This window comes from Gasterosteus aculeatus, chromosome 13, assembly GCF_964276395.1.
Source record: "Gasterosteus aculeatus chromosome 13, fGasAcu3.hap1.1, whole genome shotgun sequence".
In the NCBI taxonomy this organism is placed as follows: Eukaryota; Metazoa; Chordata; class Actinopteri; order Perciformes; family Gasterosteidae; genus Gasterosteus; species Gasterosteus aculeatus.
In genome coordinates, this window is record NC_135701.1 from 13,610,565 (window position 1) to 13,628,099 (window position 17,535).

The following is a 17,535-nucleotide window of genomic DNA, read 5'->3' on the forward strand; positions in this document are numbered from 1 at the left end:
CCAATCAGCGACCGGTGGAGGATGTTCTCATTTTCGATCTGGTAACTATTTCGTTACGTATTCGTAAATCTGAAACTTTGTTTGTTTGTTTTTTTCCCTAGTTTTTTTATTCCAACGTAAATCTCTTGGATTATTATTATATTATTTTTTTGGGGGGGGGGGGGGGAGTGGAGGCTCCGCGTTTCGATATCAATGACGCCATATGACGCGCTCATAGTTCTTCCGGGTCAGTACGTACCAGGCCAGCATGCTCATGTTCTTTTTTTTACCCAGCTAACATGTGTAACTAAAATTTGAAAATATAATGAGTTCTCAGAAAGGTAACGTAACGCGGTCGCGAGGCCAGAAACATCAAAACATCTCTGCCTTCAGAAACGACAAGTACGGAGCGACTGTACAAGTGAAGGTACGTGAAGCTCGTAGTCCATTACGTGTGCAGCTAGCCGGCGTAGATACTGAGCTCACATAAACCCACGAACGGACGTTACATCGTGTCTTGTGAAAGAGTTTACAAGTGTACTCTTGTGTAAAGGCCGTAATTAACTTTCGTCTGTCCCGACATAAAAGAAACAATGTATCAAGTAATGGTTATTTTCTTTTCCTCGCAATGCATCCTTTAAAAGCTGATATTTGGTTAGTTAGTTAACGTTAAGCCATGTTGTAGCATCATTCTAACTTTCCTAACGTGTTTCTGCTTTTATGTGGTCACAAATCTAGAAGGCAAATTCAAAGATCCACGATGGGCTCTGTCAACATTGTAAGGGGGTTCTTGAGTGGAAAGTGAAGTACAAAAAGTATAAGACTCTGACACAGGCTAAAAAATGGTGAGTATAGTTTAACAATCGTTTTATAAATCAGAAATATCTCCTCACTGATAATGTTCCAGTACATTAGACCGTAATTGTTGCTTTACGCAATTACGGTTTCTGAGCAAAAGGTTAAGCAACTTGCTTAAGCTTTTGCTCAGAAATAGACAAAGAAAGAAACACAAAATGGATAATACCCAAGAGATGATTGGTACATTCATCAACCAAACACTTGATTATTACATTTTCATGATTGACAACCAAAGTCAGACTCGCATAATCTTTTGCATGCATGTGACACTTTTGTATATGTGCAGTTAAGGGTTATTTGTTTGTATTCGTCATTCATGTCTTAGACCGCTGTAGTGGGTTCAAATGTGAAAAATGCTTACATTTGTGCATGCATGTATTCTTTTTGTTTCAGTGTCAAGTGTTCTCAAAAGACAGTGAAGGATGCATATTACATCATTTGTAAGCCCTGCTCCCTTCAGCTAGAGATTTGCTGCAAGTGTGGGAAGAAAGAGGAAATCGTTATACCGTGAGTGGTGCTATATGTATCTTTTGGTTTGTTTGAGCATATGCATGCTTTCAGAGGATTGGTGATAATTTGAGTATTTTTGTGTTTTCCGACCTTGTCTGAATTAACAACTTCTCTGCTTACTATTCTAAAAAACAAAATTTCTGTTACGTTTCCCCTGCCCACATTTCCATCAGCTATTCATATCACATGTTGTCACACATTTTATATAAATACTTTAAGAAATGTGGTTACTTGTGGTCTTTATCTGTACATTTTAAGAAGTCGACAAAGTCCGATTCAAACTCACCCAGTAAATTGTGATGCGAGTCTGCCATCTTGTGGACAAAATGATACATCACAGTTGACCTTTTGAAAAGGGTTCACAACTCCTTGACATGCCCTTCTCCCGCATTGTCATTCAGCATTTTTGCATCAATTCATTCTTATGTACTGTTTCATCTTTTATTTTGGTTCAATTATTGCAATCTCTATGTGTACTGAAAGAAAAATAACTTTTTTTTTAAATGTCATACCACAAATATAGAAATATTACCATGGAGACTTTCATTTTGTTTTTCTCTCACTGTGTAGATTAAACTCACACGAAGACAAAGAGGAAGACAATGAGCAAAAAAAGAAAAGAAGGGGAAGAGGGAAGAAGGACTTGGATGATTTGGACAGTGATGATGATTATAATGATGATGATGATGATGATGATGACTTAAGTGACCTAAGAGGAGATGATGGGGATAAAGGAGCTGATTTGGAAAGTGACTCAGAACCAAAGAAGCAACAGAACGGGTCTGATGTGCTTCCAGATGTATCCACAGTCAGTTTTAAAGACTAAAGAGGGTGAGAGGGTTCTTGTTACCATGTTTTTTTTGTTTTACATTAATGCAAAACTAATGTTCTACAGTACAGTATGATGTTTGTGACTTTTCCATATTCCAACGAAGTACTGCAAATGCGGCTTGATGCAGCACATGAAGTACGAGTGAATGTAACATTGGGAACAGAATGACTATTGTATACTGTACATTCGAAAAACAATTCTCAAACGCCGCCTGGATATATATTCTTCGCTTTCCTGTAATAAAAACCTGTACAGTGTGGATATTCATTTTAAATTCATGTCTCTAAGCTACAGATTCTTCTCACAATACCTAGAATAATAGTGGCTGTGATGTATCAGCACCTATAAAAGCAGAAGTAGAGGTTTCCCCTCAACATCAGGAACTGATTCTAAAATATTCACCCTGTTATGCACAATCCGATTTAGTATTTCCACTGAGTTGCATTTTTATTTGGCCCTCCTCTCCGGAGCAATTCACTTCGCAACTAAAACTTTGACATTCCCAAAAAACGTTTAGGCTTGACCAATTTAGATTTGTGAATTTCAATTTGATATATCTTACCTTTTAACTTGCATGTTAGTTCACTACTGTACAGCGGAGAGATGTTTCTGTTAGCTGCTATGACGAGGTGCATCATAGACGGGAAGAAAATGATCATGCTCAAGTTAAAATGTTCCTTAGTTCCGCTTCCTGTCACAGAATAACACGTAGTTACATGTTTCACTAAAGGTAATGTGTTTTCATTCATCTTAAGGAGGTTTATAAATTCTAACCTATCGGGCAGTATTTCAAACCTTATGTTGTTGTTGGTGTTATTTCATACAACCAACAGTATCTGAACCTGAAAGCTACTAATGGATGTATCGGCTGTTAAAAAAATACGTTTTACTTGTAGTTGTGATGGTATATGTAAAAATGACCTTTTAATCACCAATCGGCCTGTACTTACATGTCTATGACATACGTTGTCCCCCATTGTTACCGTAAGATGTTTCCACTTTTTTATTACTTTCAAAAATGTATCTCTAATATTTGCAAAACATTGTCACTGTATGATATTTATTATTTTTGAGAACCTATGCCAAACACTGGTAATGTACACAGAGAAACAAGTGTAAACGATGACTTAAAGGAATTCAAAAGAATATTGCAGAGTTTGCATCATTAACTCATTTCAGAAGTTCAGTTTTGTGGGAAGTACAATTCCTCATTCATGTACCCTGGTTCATGTTTTGACAAACATCTGCTTGGGAGACTTTTTATACTTCTCTCTCTGCAGTGTACAACCTCAAAATGCAGTTTGATTTCTTTACTGTGTGAAGGTACGTGAGGCTCGTAGTCATAGCTACCATTACGTGTGCAGCTAACCAGCGTAGATACTGAGCTCACATAAACCTACTGACTCATTCCACAAGCAAAGTTCAGTTTCGGAGGAAGTGCAAATCCTTGTTAGTGTACCCATGTTCTGTACCCATGTTCATGTTTTGACATAAATCTGCTGATGATTTTCGGGAGACAGATTGTACAGAATGTCCTCTTTCCTCTGTCTTTTTATACTTCAAAGCTAAAATTGCAGTTTGATTTCCAGTTGAAACTTGTAAATATAATAACTTAATGCCAATCTATAAACTCACGCTTTGACTGTATGTTGAGCCTCTAAGCTTTGTTTTACCATTACTATATCAGACATGGTGCATAATGTGTTATGGTCCCAATGTGTATGAAAAGCAATGACTTTGCAGTGATGAGGGATTCTCTATTAACCTGGAGTGTATCTGCAAATCCCTGCAGATAAGTTCCATTGCATAATTTCACTGATAAATAAACACAATAAACAGACCACTGACCCCAGTTGGGTCCGTGTACCCCTTGATAGTCCCTTTTACCGTAAACCCCATACAACGAATAAACGAGGAAACTCTGGTATTTTCCTATTTTCGTTTAATGGTTCTTACGGTAAAGGGGACTATTAGGGGCTACCCGGACCGGACCGGACCACGGACCCATCTAGTCAACCTTCTCTTTGATGTAGAAGAGAGGCCGAACAGGCGAGGCGTGAGTTGGACATTTCGGATCGAAGATCAACCAGGCTTCAAGTTCAAACGTGTCCAGTGCGCCACCGGATCCACGGTCCGCGCTGTGTGATATCGGCTGCGACACAAAACGATACAGGAAACAACTACGTGGTTACTGTGTGTTTTTTTTTTTTTTTACTGTGACAGCTTGACGATCCAACAAGCCCACCCCACGCCAAAGGGCGCAGACACACACACACACACACACACACACACACACACACACACACACACACACTTCCCTCGCACGTCAAGCTGAGTGGTGCGGCTGCTCATCGGTGCGTCGTGGTGATCTGCTGGTTTCTCTCTGCTCGACGCCGACGCAGCGGTTGGGATGATGGCGCACTCCGACCGACCCGCCGCGACCATCGCAAACGTGTACCGAGGGACGTTCATGCACTCGACCCAGAAAACTGCGCTGGAGGTCCTAGAAGATCAGCTGCTCGGAGTGGATATAGACGGAAAAGTTAGTGCATCTCTTCTCTTCTCTCTCTCTCTCTCTCTCTCTCTCTCTCTCTCTCTCTCTCTCTCTCTCTCTCTCTCTCTCTCTCTCTCTCGCTCTCTCTCTATGTTTATATCATTTTCAAGTTTCTTATATATGTATGAGAAACGATATATTCTACTTCGAAACATGAAATTGGGAATAAATAGGAGGCACCATTTGGCACAGTGCGGCGTCTTTCTTAGTTTCGGTTTCAGTCTGTTACATAATAACCTAAATGCCTTTTTTATTATTCAAAGACACTTTACATGGTTGAAATAAACATAAAACAAAGACATCACTTTCACTTTGCTCTAACAAGTTGGGCCACGAAAGTTCTCAGAGACCAAAAACTCACTAACAGTCTGAAATACACTTCAAATGTCAAAACGGAAATACGATCTGTGGACGTTGTGAAAATCATACGCTGGTTAGTGAGGATTACTAATGGTAACAAGTGGAATGCATCACCATCCATAACGCACAGCATGCTGTCTGACAGCGTGCCTGTAGTGGAAATAATCATCTAAAAAGGAAAATATGAGGCCATACACTTGTCCTGCTGTCCCTCAGCCTTTCCTGCATGCATCTTTCACATGCAAACTATTTTTGACCAACATCTACTTTTTACTGATTTCCGTTCCGCAATCAGATCGCTTTCATGGGGAGAGGCGCGGAGCTGCAGACGCTGTCTCAGAACTTTGGATTCAATCCCAGTGAAGTAACTAAACTGGCAAAAGAGTAAGTAGAACATACACGTAAATGACTGAATAATTGTTCATGATATAAAAAAATTTTTGGGGGGATATACCATAAAAAAACAACATACATGTTTTGCCATCTTCACTGGTTTGTTGCACTCCAGTGAGTTCTTCATACCCGGACTCGTGGACACACACATCCATGCATGCCAGTACAGCTATGCGGGCACAGCTCTGGACATGCCGTTGCTGCAGTGGCTCAATACCTACACCTTTCCTGTGGAGTCCCAGTTCACGGACTTGAACTTTGCCCAAAGGGTCTACTCTCAAGTAGTGGTGAGTTTCCGGGCACTGTGGAAGAAGTGGCTATTAAATAAAATATTTTGAATAGCCAGATTTCTGTGCATCAGTCACAGGGAGCCAAAACCGAGCTTTGTACACTTGTAATATGTCATATGGTGTGATCTTGGTTCGTCAAAAGCGTTGCAATTCGCTGCTGGCGAGTGAAAAATAAAGTTTCCTCTGTTGTCTCACAGCCTAAGGGTTGTAAAAAGGTGGGTATAGAAAAGAGTGTTTAAATGTTCTTAATCCTGTAATTTGATTCTGGTGCTTTACAGAAAAAGACCCTGAGAAACGGAACAACCACTGCATGTTACTTTACAAGCATACATACAGATGCCTCTCTGCTGTTGGGCAAACTTGCAAGTAAGATGTCCAACACGCAAAAAAACACACAGTTGCATGTAAAGGGTCAAGGCGGGAATGCTGTGAATAGCACAAAGAAAACATATTTCACCATAGTTTAGTAATCACGTGACAGCCGGTGAACTCTGGGTGGTTGGGCGGTCGCCATGGCGCTGCCCAAATGACAAATACTGGAGGCAATCTCGATCATATTTTATAGTGTATATTTTTCATAGTTTTTTTTCCATCTCTCATCCTAACTGGGCGCTCATCAGACTGCAGGACTGAGGTTGTCAGGCAGTCACATATTCCTTTGCCTCATGAAGTGAAATTCTGTCATTATAATATGGAGATGATTACAGAAGAATATCTAAGGATTGATAGACATTAGAGTAGATGAATAAAATGTACTATATTTTCCTTCCAAAATAGTCACTGAAATAGTCAGAGCAGCAGCTCAGAAGGTGATAATGGATCCGCAGGCTTCATCAGACAGTGGTGAACAACGCATCAGCTAAAGTCCAGTCATTATGTTTTGTATTCTTTATTGGAGTCAGACAGAAAGAACAGCAATAAGAGACAATCTTTTTGCACCTTTACACCGTGTCCTTATCATGGTGTGATGTTACGCAACGGTGCAACACACAGACACACGCACACACACACACGCACACACAAACACACAAGCTTTGATCCCTCACCTTCGTCCTGTTCTAAGCTGCTGTTTCATTTTGTGGGAAATATGTTGTTCTTTGGAATAACCAAATAAAAAAATAATATATAAATATTACAATTGTGTTGAAAGTTAACACACTAACACAATTGTCTATATGTGAAGTGCATCTGCAATATCAAAATAGTTGTTAAATGATGCCCAAACAAATGGTGTGACTGAACTGAACTTAGAGTTTACAGAAGCTTTTCTGACAAACTGCAGCCACCTTTTGTAAAAAGCATACATACTTGATTAACAGATAATGATTTTTCATGTTCTTTCATCCATGTTTTTCCTGCAGATGACTTTGGACAGCGTGCCTTGGTGGGCAAGGTGTGTATGGACATTAACGATTTTGTGGAGCATTACAAAGAGACCACCCAGGAATCTCAAGATGAAACCTGCCGGTGGGTATTAACAGTTCATTAACACGTTTTAGATGGGTACGTCCTAGTAGAGTATATATAGTAAAACAAACTTTAAATTGTGCCAAACAGGATGCGACTTTAGTTTAAATGCTCATTCAAAATATAATGTTGACTTGATAATTGTTCAATAAACGTTGTAAGTGCTGGAAATCTGGCAGGCCTTTTCAATCAGAAACAAGCACTGGAGTAACAACTTTAGTCACACATTGTCGGATAAGAGACAATTGTCAGTTCAAGCATTTCAAGCTACCATAGTACACCTGATAGAGTGTGTGATAGAACACATTAACAAAAAGCTGCACATAACTGAGATATATCATGATCCTTATAACAGATTAGGAAAGAAATGTCTTTCTGAAGGAGGACAAAGTCTCTTTGACATTTTCTTTTAAATGTTCTCATGATTGTTACCTTGAAGATATTTGTATTGGTCCCGAAGAGGGAACATTTACAGGGTTACAGCAGCAATGTCACGGTAAAGGGCATTTAGGCAGAGGCACGACTGAAATGCTGAGTTGAAAACAAACAAGACTAATCGTTTAATCAAAATCAAAAAATGCCAAAGGGGCAAAAACGTAGGCGGGGACCAGGAACGCACAAGGCATTCAGGGAATGACAAGCCGGCATAACATTCAACATTCAAAGGAAACTACAAAATAAACAAACCCACACCGTGACAAGCAAAGGTTAAAGTAAAAAGCAAGATTAATAAAAACAGAAATAGCAGTAATAAAATAAATTACAGCAACTGAGATGAAATTATATATTATATACATAAATATTAAATAGTTCGGGCCGAGAGTATGAATACAGAAAGAGGACAGTCAGTGCACAGGTGGTTTGCACAGATGAAAACTTATTATTTAATACTTACTATCACAGATTTGGTTATTTTTTGTTTATATTTGTTCAGATTCAAAGTTTTTGGCAAATGTTGCTGCTACAAATCAGTTACCATCATTGTTTTCTTCCCGCAAGGTTCATTAAAGAGCTCTTGGACAAAAAGGTAACAATCTATGACATAATAAACAAATAAACATTAGGATCTAAGCCAAAGATTAAGTTTGAACTGCATTTTGAAAAAAATTATTTTCCCGCCCTCCTCTCCTCCTGTGCTTTTTGGGTAGTACCCTCTGGTGAGACCAGTGGTGACTCCCCGCTTCGCTCTATCCTGCACGGAAACCCTGCTGCGGGAGCTGGGAGCAATCGCCAAGAAACACAACCTGCCCATTCAGGTGAGCTGATCAAAGCTTTATCTGAATGCTACAATTTAAAGCAAACATGACACAGTGGTTAAATGTCTGACATACGCATGTTCACTTCCAGAGTCATATTAGTGAAAACCTTGAGGAAGTGAAGCTTGTCAAGCAGCTGTTTCCTAAATACGCGTCCTACACGGACGTCTATCTCAAAAACAACCTGCTCACTGACAAGGTGAGTCACACAGGGTGTGACGCTGGCGCACACCCAGGTGTTCCACGCCGGCTTGTCTAAAAATGAAAATGCTGATGATGACAATGGTGCTTCACAGACAGTGATGGCTCACGGCTGCCACCTCAGTGACGAGGAGTTGGTTATTTTCAAAGAGACAGGAGCCTCTTTGTCTCACTGTCCCAATTCCAACATCTCGTAAGTCTCAGACCTGAACTCTCGTGACACAGATTGTACAATAGATATGCAGCAGATAAAACATGACTATCTTTGTCTCTTTCTCTATCTCTCTGTCTACATTCTGTCGACATATTTTCTCAGGTTGTGCAGTGGACTTTTGGATGTTCGCAATGTCCTGAAACACCAAGTGAAGTTGGGGCTGGGAACAGGTGTGTGTGTGAACCCTAACCCTTAGCGCCATTAGAAGGCCAATGTGTTTGGTTTGTTCTGATGTAGTGAGTGTTTTAACTTCATGCCTGAAAGTAGCATCCATTGTCTGTGTTTGTACTTTCAGACGTGGCGGGGGGCTACTCGGCCTCTATGCTGGACGCTGTGAGGAGAGCTCGGGACACGTCCAAAGTCTTGACAATCCAGAACCCGAATTACAACACGCTGACCTTTGAGGAGGTGTTCAGACTGGCCACGCTGGGAGGCAGCCAAGGTAAAAACAAAGAGGCAGCGGTGGCATCATGTCTTAGTCACTTTGCAGAAGAAATGCCTGATTTAACACACACATGTATTTATGGGAATAACCGATTGAAATTTTATGGGGCGGCTGGGAACACAAGAGTATCTTTTATGATTCATTCTGTCCGTAGCCTTGTCCCTGGATGGCCAGACGGGCAACTTTGAGGTGGGCAAAGACTTTGACGCCCTGAGGGTGAATGTCGCCGCTCCTGGTGGACCCATGGACCTGTTTGGGAATTCTGAGGAACCAAAGGTTGGTAATGGAGGCTCAATATATTTACAAACAAATGAATAAAGCTGAAATGTTGTTAAATTCTTATCACTTCCATTTCAGATTATTTTGGAAAAGTTCTTGAATTTGGGTGAGTGTCAATTTCTGTTCAATTTGTCCGACCCTAAAAGACTCCGATGTGCCGCGCACCATTTACCCGATGTCGTCTCTTTGCTTTCAGGTGACGATCGGAACATAGCGGAGGTGTATGTGGCCGGGAGGAAGGTGGTACCATTCACAGATTAAACGCTTTGCTCACTCGCTGCAAAAGTCAGCTTGAAGAGGGCGGTAACTAACAAGATACGCGTCAATCCGAAAGATAAAACAAGATGTTCAGTTTATGATGAGTGGGCACAGCTCTATTGTATGACAAATACATAGGGCATGAATTAACACACCATTTTTATCTCAGATACAGGGAATGAAAGAGGAAACATTATATTAATAACATGTTTCTGTGAGAGTCATCGGTATGTATTTGACTCTTTAAGGATCGTTTAAGGGCTTTCAAACGAAAAAAGGGACTTTTTAACATTGCACTTGCTGTTTGTCATTCATGCGCACTAAAACATATCCACGCAATAGCCGTTGCTTATTTAAGTTACGCTCAATGTGCACGCTCAGATTGTTTTAGATTTCATATATTTACATGAATTCTTTACTCAAATTTACTAATAGAATATATAATAAGTACTGTGATTATCGTGTGCTAACTTCAACACAAATTTTCCACATCACATTGTGCCTCGTTCCTGCCCCCCCCCCCCCCCCCAACATGCAGCTCAAAGCAAAGTCTCTAACTGAAAAGAATTGTCGGGAACAACTGAGTCATGATTTCACACACTGCTGTTTTACAAATCTATTATTGCGGTGCTTTGAGCACCACGGGCCGACTTGTTGCATTGTAATGAGAGTAATGCAGTTAGGCGGTAATTTAGTACGGCTGATATCTCCAAAACTAGCCCACTCACACCTACACAATCTAGATTGAGAAACACAACTAAAGGTAAGAGGAAATATTTATGTTTTTGATTTTGGGGTGAGCCCTGTGAGTGTCTTAATAACACGGTGCTGTGGAGCAGCATCGTGGAGCTGCAGTGCTTGACCTGGTTTTCCTCAGTGGCTTCATGATCTAATTTCAATGCTGTTGCCAAAATATGCAAGAATCATGGCTCCTTCAGAGTTTACACGGCACACTCCACTCGGGTGTTTAGAGCGACAAAGGGACAAGAGTATTTTGTAGCATTCTTTTAGTTGCGGAACTCATTCAGTTCATAAACTCATGTAGATCTGACCCATTCCAATGTGATTTTACACTTATTCTGGTGCAATTTTATCAGCATCAGTTTTATCCTCATGAAATTTGATTGGAATAAATACATTTAATGTTTTAATACTGATTGTTTAGTTATGCATTACCTAAATGTTGGGAAATGAAGGGAAACTAACAGCTTGCTTAATATGTGTTTTGTCTTCAAAATGTATTCTAGACATGGAGTCATAACACTACACCAAAATGTATATGTTAGAGGAACTCTTGGATATGTCACAATGATGATTGAAATAAATAATACCACCAAGTCTGTTTGGACATGTATGTGCTGCTATTAATCAAGAACATTTAGATAAACAAGTTTCACGCTGGCCCTTGGAACCCAATTACAAACCAGTCCATAGCTTCATTAATAGATTATCTTTGCCATCTGGGCCAGACAGCTGAGAGGGCCGGATAGCAGAAGAGACTCATGAAGATAGCTCACGTCACGCCCCGCTGACGCCGAGGTCTCTGCAAATACACCAATGTGTGCCCTGTTGAGAGGTCATGCTACCAGTTATAGCCACTGTGGGAGGGCCCCGTTCAATCCCATGTACTCAGTGTCCTCATTTACAGGTGTCTGTAGGTAGAACAAACCCTACATCCCAACCCGCACTCTCCGCTCTGCATCTGCAAAACTACTCGTCCCTCCCTCACTGAGAGCAAAACACTCGACTAGATCTCGACTCTTCGCTGTCCTTGCTCCAAAATGGTGGAACGAGCTCTCTGAAGACACCAGGACCCCAGAGAGCCTTCACATCTTCCACCGCAAACTAAAGACACACCTCTTCAGACTCTACCTCGACTAAAGACTAACAAATTGTAGCACTTAAATTGTACTTATAACGCCACTTATCTATAGCAAATTGTAAATTGGCTTATTTGAGGAAATTGCACTTTCTTGTTTATTGTTCTCCTGAGTTTGTACCCTATGGTTGAATGCACTTATTGTACGTCGCTTTGGATAAAAGCGTCCGCTAAATTACATGTAATGTAATGTAATGTAGAACAAGATTTATTTTTATTACGTTTGAACGTGGACACATGAGTCTCAATATTGACTATATTTAAGTATTTTGCCCCTGGTGACCAGTTCCGTTAGTTTTGGTTTTATGTTTTAATCAAAACAAACAATATCAACCTGACTATCCCCACAGAGGTAAGTGGTTATTTGTTATTTACTGTTATTTACAGTGGAGCTCAGTACAATCCCTTTAGAGCCACTGAGGTGTGTCTCTCTCAGAATAATAAACGTGGGTCACGTGCAGGTGGTTAAACCTTTCATGCCAACTCATCGTTGGACTCACCGATAGAACATCCTTCTACATTGTTAGGGGTCTTTACCCTTCCGGGGTCAAACACCTGACACCAACAACCATGAATCCGCGACTTCTACACCTGAGCTCATCGGTTTAGTTGGAGCGCCCCCCAGCGGGCAGACAGAAAACAACAGGATCACCAGCGTATTGGGCTTTTCTCAAGCACCATTTTTAGTTTGAGGGAATCGTAGACGATTGTTCTCAGTTGTGTTCTCGCGCCAAGTTTCAGAAAGAACATTTTCAAGGTGCCTATTACAAAAACAATCTTTTAATGATTATAGAACATATTGGCCTTGAGCGTAGCTCTTTTTCAGTCTCGATGTTTGCCCTCAGTTTCATCTTGCAGGAAGACATTACCCAACGCACTGTGCACCGCCCCCCAAGACGTTATTGATTTACAGTTCAGTTCTGGATTAAAACCAAGATTAGATAAAGGATATATATACATGTACATACCAACCCCCTGAGCCCTTCTTGCCTTAGAGACCAAACTCAGGCAGCAATAACTCGTTAGGAGTCAGGAAGTGTCGCGCAGCCTCACTTAACTCCTTTGCTTTAACAAACGTTACATGACTTGTAAAGTGTTGTTTATTGGTTTATTTCAAGTGAAACACATACACGTAAGGCGCTTTGTCAGGTAAGTCAGATTGCGATACTCCTTATTTATTGGATATTACATTGTACTTACTGGCTAACTCCCAGTCCGTCTATAAATGACGTGAAAGCTCCCGGTTCTCCGTCTCTTATCTCTTCTTAATTGTATCTATATTCAGTTCGATTGCACAGTCGAGTGTCTCAATGTCTCATATCGAACAAGATTAAAAAACGGTAAACGTCAAACTGGTATTACGAATTGTGATATTGACATTTATCTCTTGAGGCAGAGGAATTGATTTAACTCTTTTACTGTTCCTTTCCTCTCAAACTTGCGGCGGCCAAGCTGCACGGTTGTTGGGAACTAGAATATGACTTTGGCATACCTCTTAATACGTTTTACTATAACGACCAATCTTTATCTAATTTTGTTTGATTTTGCATTGTGAGTGAGCGCGTACACCAAGCTCTGAAAGAAAGCAACATTTACATTTCTTCCCATTTTAACTTGACGTACCTTCATATTTACACACAGCTTAATCATATTTAGTGGGTGTTAAAAAGTATTACTTTTTAATATTATTAATTTAAACACATTTTAAGAGCAGCAGTTCCAAAAATAATATTTGTGTTTTGGTTCACAAATAATGACTGTAATGTCAAACGTTAATCTGCTTAGTCGGGATATGTATGTTCTTATGTTGTTTTCTGGTGCAGAAATGTATTTACTAGCAGATTTAACTGAGTAAAAAATGATTCATATAAAACATTTTTGTCTCACACTATCTTAAGAGGATTAAGAGACCTTCGGTGATAAGCAAGGAAAAAACAAAAATTGTTGAAGCAAATCCAAATAAGTAAACACAATTTTTGGTATCAGAAATGATTTTTTTCCTTCTCCCTATCACCTGCCCGTCACACAGTCCCCTTCCTGTCTGGTAATGCCTTTGTTCCGGGCTGAACATGGTGGGGCAAAGGCTCGGCCCAGGCGGAGGAGGACGAGGAATATGGAGTGGGTGGGGAGCTGCGGGAAGACGGATGAAAACGGACACGTCCTTTCGTTGACACGTCTTTGTCTTCTAAGCCTGGCGAACAACATGAAGGACATGTGGGCGAAGGACTATGCCGATAATTACCTGGATCACTATTCATTCAGATACATCATGGGTCCTTTCACCTTACTGCGTGAGTGTGACTTCCACAAGGTCCTTGTTGTAAAAGTCTCTTTTAACCAAATGGATTTTACGATTCACTGTAGCAAAATTTCTCTGACATATATTTCTGAAAATGGAATTAAATATGGTACTTGTACTAAGTAGGAGGTTGAATAATAGGTTGGAGATATTTGCCATGCCTTCGACAACTCACGATCGATCACCTATAATCCACGTTTCTCCCTCTCCTACAATCTTTTACTCTCCATGTAGCGGGTGAGCTGGTCGAGGAGCTGACGTGGCTACTGTGCACCAGGAAGCAGATGTCCCGTGCGGCCCTCCACCTCATGCTGGTCCCCCAACTCCGTGGCCTGTCTCTGGAAAGTTGTCCTAGTCTGGTCACCGCCACCCTCTGTGCCCACATCGCTGCACGCTGCCGGGTCAGATAACATCTGCCGCATACAAAATTCCTCATGGAATTATATGAAAAATTGTGTCCATAATAATAATGACATACTTGTTATTTTTTTTAAATACATTTTCTTAATTAATTAATTCATGTATTTATATTCCCTTCTTTCTGTCTCAGGGTCTGCGGAGCCTGGATCTATCTGGAGGCCAGCAGCTGCCCTCAAAGGTCCTGTGTGAAACCCTGTGCTGTCTTCCGGCTCTGCGCTCGCTCTCCCTGGCTGGTACACCTTGTGACAGAGGAGTCATCAAGGCGATCGCCCAACGCTGTCCTTTGCTACGCCATCTGGACATATCCCGCTGCCATTTGCTTTCCCCTGCTGCGCTGCTCCCTCTTGGAGGTGGGGCTTCCTTCTCATCCTCTGACTCTCCTTCTCGGTCACCTCATTGCACCTCCCAGTCTTCTATTTCCTCTTCTTGCTCAGCACCCCTGCCTCCCCTCCCCCTCATCAGTCTGCTGGCCTTGGATATTGGATTCGGGGAGCAAGAGGGAGACCCCGCGGCGGCGGCTGCCTACCTCCTTCTCTCCATGCCCGGCCTAGAGAGGGTGGCGATGGAGGGCCTTGGGCAGGCCTGCTGTCTCATCCAGCAAAAACAGTTCAACCGGGCCGATGAGTTCACTGACAGAGAAGGTGTTCCCAGGCTGGTCGAGCTGTGGAGGGACTGGAGGCACAGGCACAGGCAAGGCACGGACACTTGTAGGACAATGAGAGAAGCAGCAGCACGTGAAGAAGAGGAGGAGGAAAGGACATTGTCGGATGGGTTTGGTAGTGACAGTGAGGAAGAGGCGAGAAGAGATGGAGGGCCAAATTGCTCTCAGAACCAAACAGAGGACAGAAAGAGAGGAGGAGATTTGTCAGACGATGGATGCCTGGTCCTTCAACTGAAGGATGTCAAGGGTATATCATGTGACTTTTTGGACAGTTTAAGTCTTGCATGTCCAAACATTTCCTCCATATCCGTGCATGTTGATGATTTTGAAAACACTAGAGGAGGAAGCCAAGGTTCTCTGTTAGCCACAGGCCTCCAGGCGTGGTCGGCCCAGCTGCGCAGCCTTTCGATGTACCATCCTGGCCCGCTGGTGAATCTCCTCCCTGCCTTGCAAGTTGCATGCTCCTCCTTGGTCTCCCTCACCCTGGAGGGGGTGAAAATCGGCCCTCACACCCCTCTACTGGAGGTCATCAAGGCCTGTCCCGGGCTCAGAGACCTGCTCATCTCTGCAGAACCTCCTACCACGCCATGGGAAGCAGAAGATGAAGAGGATCAGAGGGCCGAACAGAATCTTCCACGGCTCGCTAACCTCTGCTCTCTCACACTCAAGTAAGGCCACTGTTGATACGGTCTAGATCCGTGCATATACTTCACTGAACAAGCCACACGGACGCTGTTGTTTAGATAACACTGACATCTGAACTCGTGCGTAAGTTTGAAATGTTTATTGTTAAAATGGTTTTAATGAAAAGAACCAATACCCTTTGCAAGATTCAAACGATTTGGTTGTAAATAAGGTAGATGAGCCATGTACACTTTTTCTTTTTTCTTCAAAAATAAGTGCAGTTTTTTCTGCACCATTTTATTCCAGCACATTTAAAGACAGAGTCTAGTAAGTACTACTAGTCTAGTAAGTGATCTCCACTAAGACTCAATGCTTCCTATTGGTTAGCTTTCATCCAGGTGGTCTTTCTGTCATTTACCGATGCCTCATTACTTCCTAGCAGGTTGAATTAATTGAAATCCTAATTTGACAAAGACCACCATATTTACTACTAATTACTTTTTAAAGTAATCTGTATTCTTTGTTCTTATGTCTAGCTTCTCCTATGAGCACAGCCAAATGAAGCCAGTCATGTCCTGCATGTCCCTGGAGAAGGTGCTGAAGTGTCTCCTGGCTGGTTCTCCTTTGCTGGAGAAGCTCTCACTGGTCTCCCTGCCCTGCCCTCTGAACGGCATTTTACAGGAAGTACTGGACCTATTGCACTTGCACCAATATTTTTTTGCAGATTCCACAAACTCTCCTCTCATGCCCCTTGGACGGGTACAACGTGTTAACCTGCTGCGCACCGATGTGACGATGATGACAGTGAGAAGTTTAATGCAACGGAGCAAGAGACTCAAGTACGTCGATGTGAGTTACTGCTGGCGAATCAGTCAGGTGGAGTGGATGCACTGCGAGAGGTCCACTGAAGTCCAAGTTGTCTGGTTGTAGTGGAGAAATGAGCAGCGTTCACTACAGGAGCAGCACTGTTGAAAGTGGATGAATAATTATTCAAGTAAAAATTCAATGCACAGCTTTTACAATGTCAAATTACATTTGTATCTCAGCTTGTATGGCTATAAATATTAGACGCTACACATGGATTTTACAGAAAAAAATGTGTTATGGATAAACGTGATATGTTCTTAATACTGGTCTCAAATCAAAACATGTTAATCATCATCCTTGAATAAATTGTAGCTTTTCTATTGTGTTTTAATGTATTAACTGGATTCCTCCAAGTATTGGGTGAATTGAACATACAACATATATCTTATGAGTATGGAGTGTGCTTAATAAAAAAGTTATTTTAGTTAGAGTTATTTTTTGTTGATTATTATACATGGACTGAACAAAGGATACCTAGACTGGTCTTTTAGTAATTTGCACTAAAGAAAGGCTTTAATCGTTTCTCAGTTCAGAAGTGACTCATAGAGAGCATAATGGAATACATTCAAAACAACTGAGGTGAATTTGGATTGGCAAGCATCCAAATTCAAAGGTTTTTTATTGGCATGGTTACCATCGTTCGATATTGGAAAAACATTGTGAAAAAAGCTTGAAGTATAGTTATTCAGAAAAAAAGCTGCATCACTATGTACAATATAGTTTATCCAACCATAATGTAAGAAAAATAAACATTTTAAACTATTAAACAAAAAAAAGATGATTTTTCAATATATTTAAACGGGTTAAATGTAAGAAGTTCCCAGGCTAAATATCTGTACGCGATCAATATATAAATCTAGCATTCATCGTTACATAACTGAGCATATAT

At 41.2% G+C, this 17,535-nt stretch overlaps 3 protein-coding genes across 3 annotated transcripts; all 3 read left to right on the forward strand.

Moving 5' to 3' along the window:
- The first annotated feature begins 27 nt into the window (after nucleotides 1–27).
- On the forward strand, nucleotides 28–2,438 carry c13h9orf85 (chromosome 13 C9orf85 homolog). Its single transcript, XM_040195577.2, has 4 exons — nucleotides 28–406; nucleotides 718–824; nucleotides 1,231–1,344; nucleotides 1,918–2,438. Exons 1-4 carry the CDS (start codon nucleotides 305–307, stop codon nucleotides 2,171–2,173), a joined length of 579 nt encoding a protein of 192 aa, XP_040051511.2. The 5' UTR covers nucleotides 28–304; the 3' UTR covers nucleotides 2,174–2,438.
- Nucleotides 2,439–4,133: 1,695 nt separating this feature from the next.
- On the forward strand, nucleotides 4,134–11,230 carry gda (guanine deaminase). The gene is made up of 14 exons (XM_040195576.2): nucleotides 4,134–4,721; nucleotides 5,389–5,477; nucleotides 5,602–5,773; nucleotides 6,055–6,142; nucleotides 7,138–7,243; nucleotides 8,243–8,270; nucleotides 8,392–8,499; nucleotides 8,591–8,698; nucleotides 8,796–8,893; nucleotides 9,017–9,084; nucleotides 9,210–9,356; nucleotides 9,514–9,635; nucleotides 9,717–9,744; nucleotides 9,835–11,230. Exons 1-14 carry the CDS (start codon nucleotides 4,590–4,592, stop codon nucleotides 9,897–9,899), a joined length of 1,359 nt encoding a protein of 452 aa, XP_040051510.2. The 5' UTR covers nucleotides 4,134–4,589; the 3' UTR covers nucleotides 9,900–11,230.
- Nucleotides 11,231–12,786: 1,556 nt separating this feature from the next.
- LOC120830488 (uncharacterized) lies at nucleotides 12,787–17,080 on the forward strand. Its single transcript, XM_040195163.2, has 5 exons — nucleotides 12,787–12,924; nucleotides 13,805–14,066; nucleotides 14,309–14,475; nucleotides 14,625–15,823; nucleotides 16,316–17,080. The coding sequence occupies exons 2-5, from the start codon at nucleotides 13,823–13,825 to the stop codon at nucleotides 16,707–16,709; spliced, it is 2,004 nt and encodes a 667-aa protein (XP_040051097.2). The 5' UTR covers nucleotides 12,787–12,924; nucleotides 13,805–13,822; the 3' UTR covers nucleotides 16,710–17,080.
- The last annotated feature ends 455 nt before the right edge of the window (nucleotides 17,081–17,535 follow it).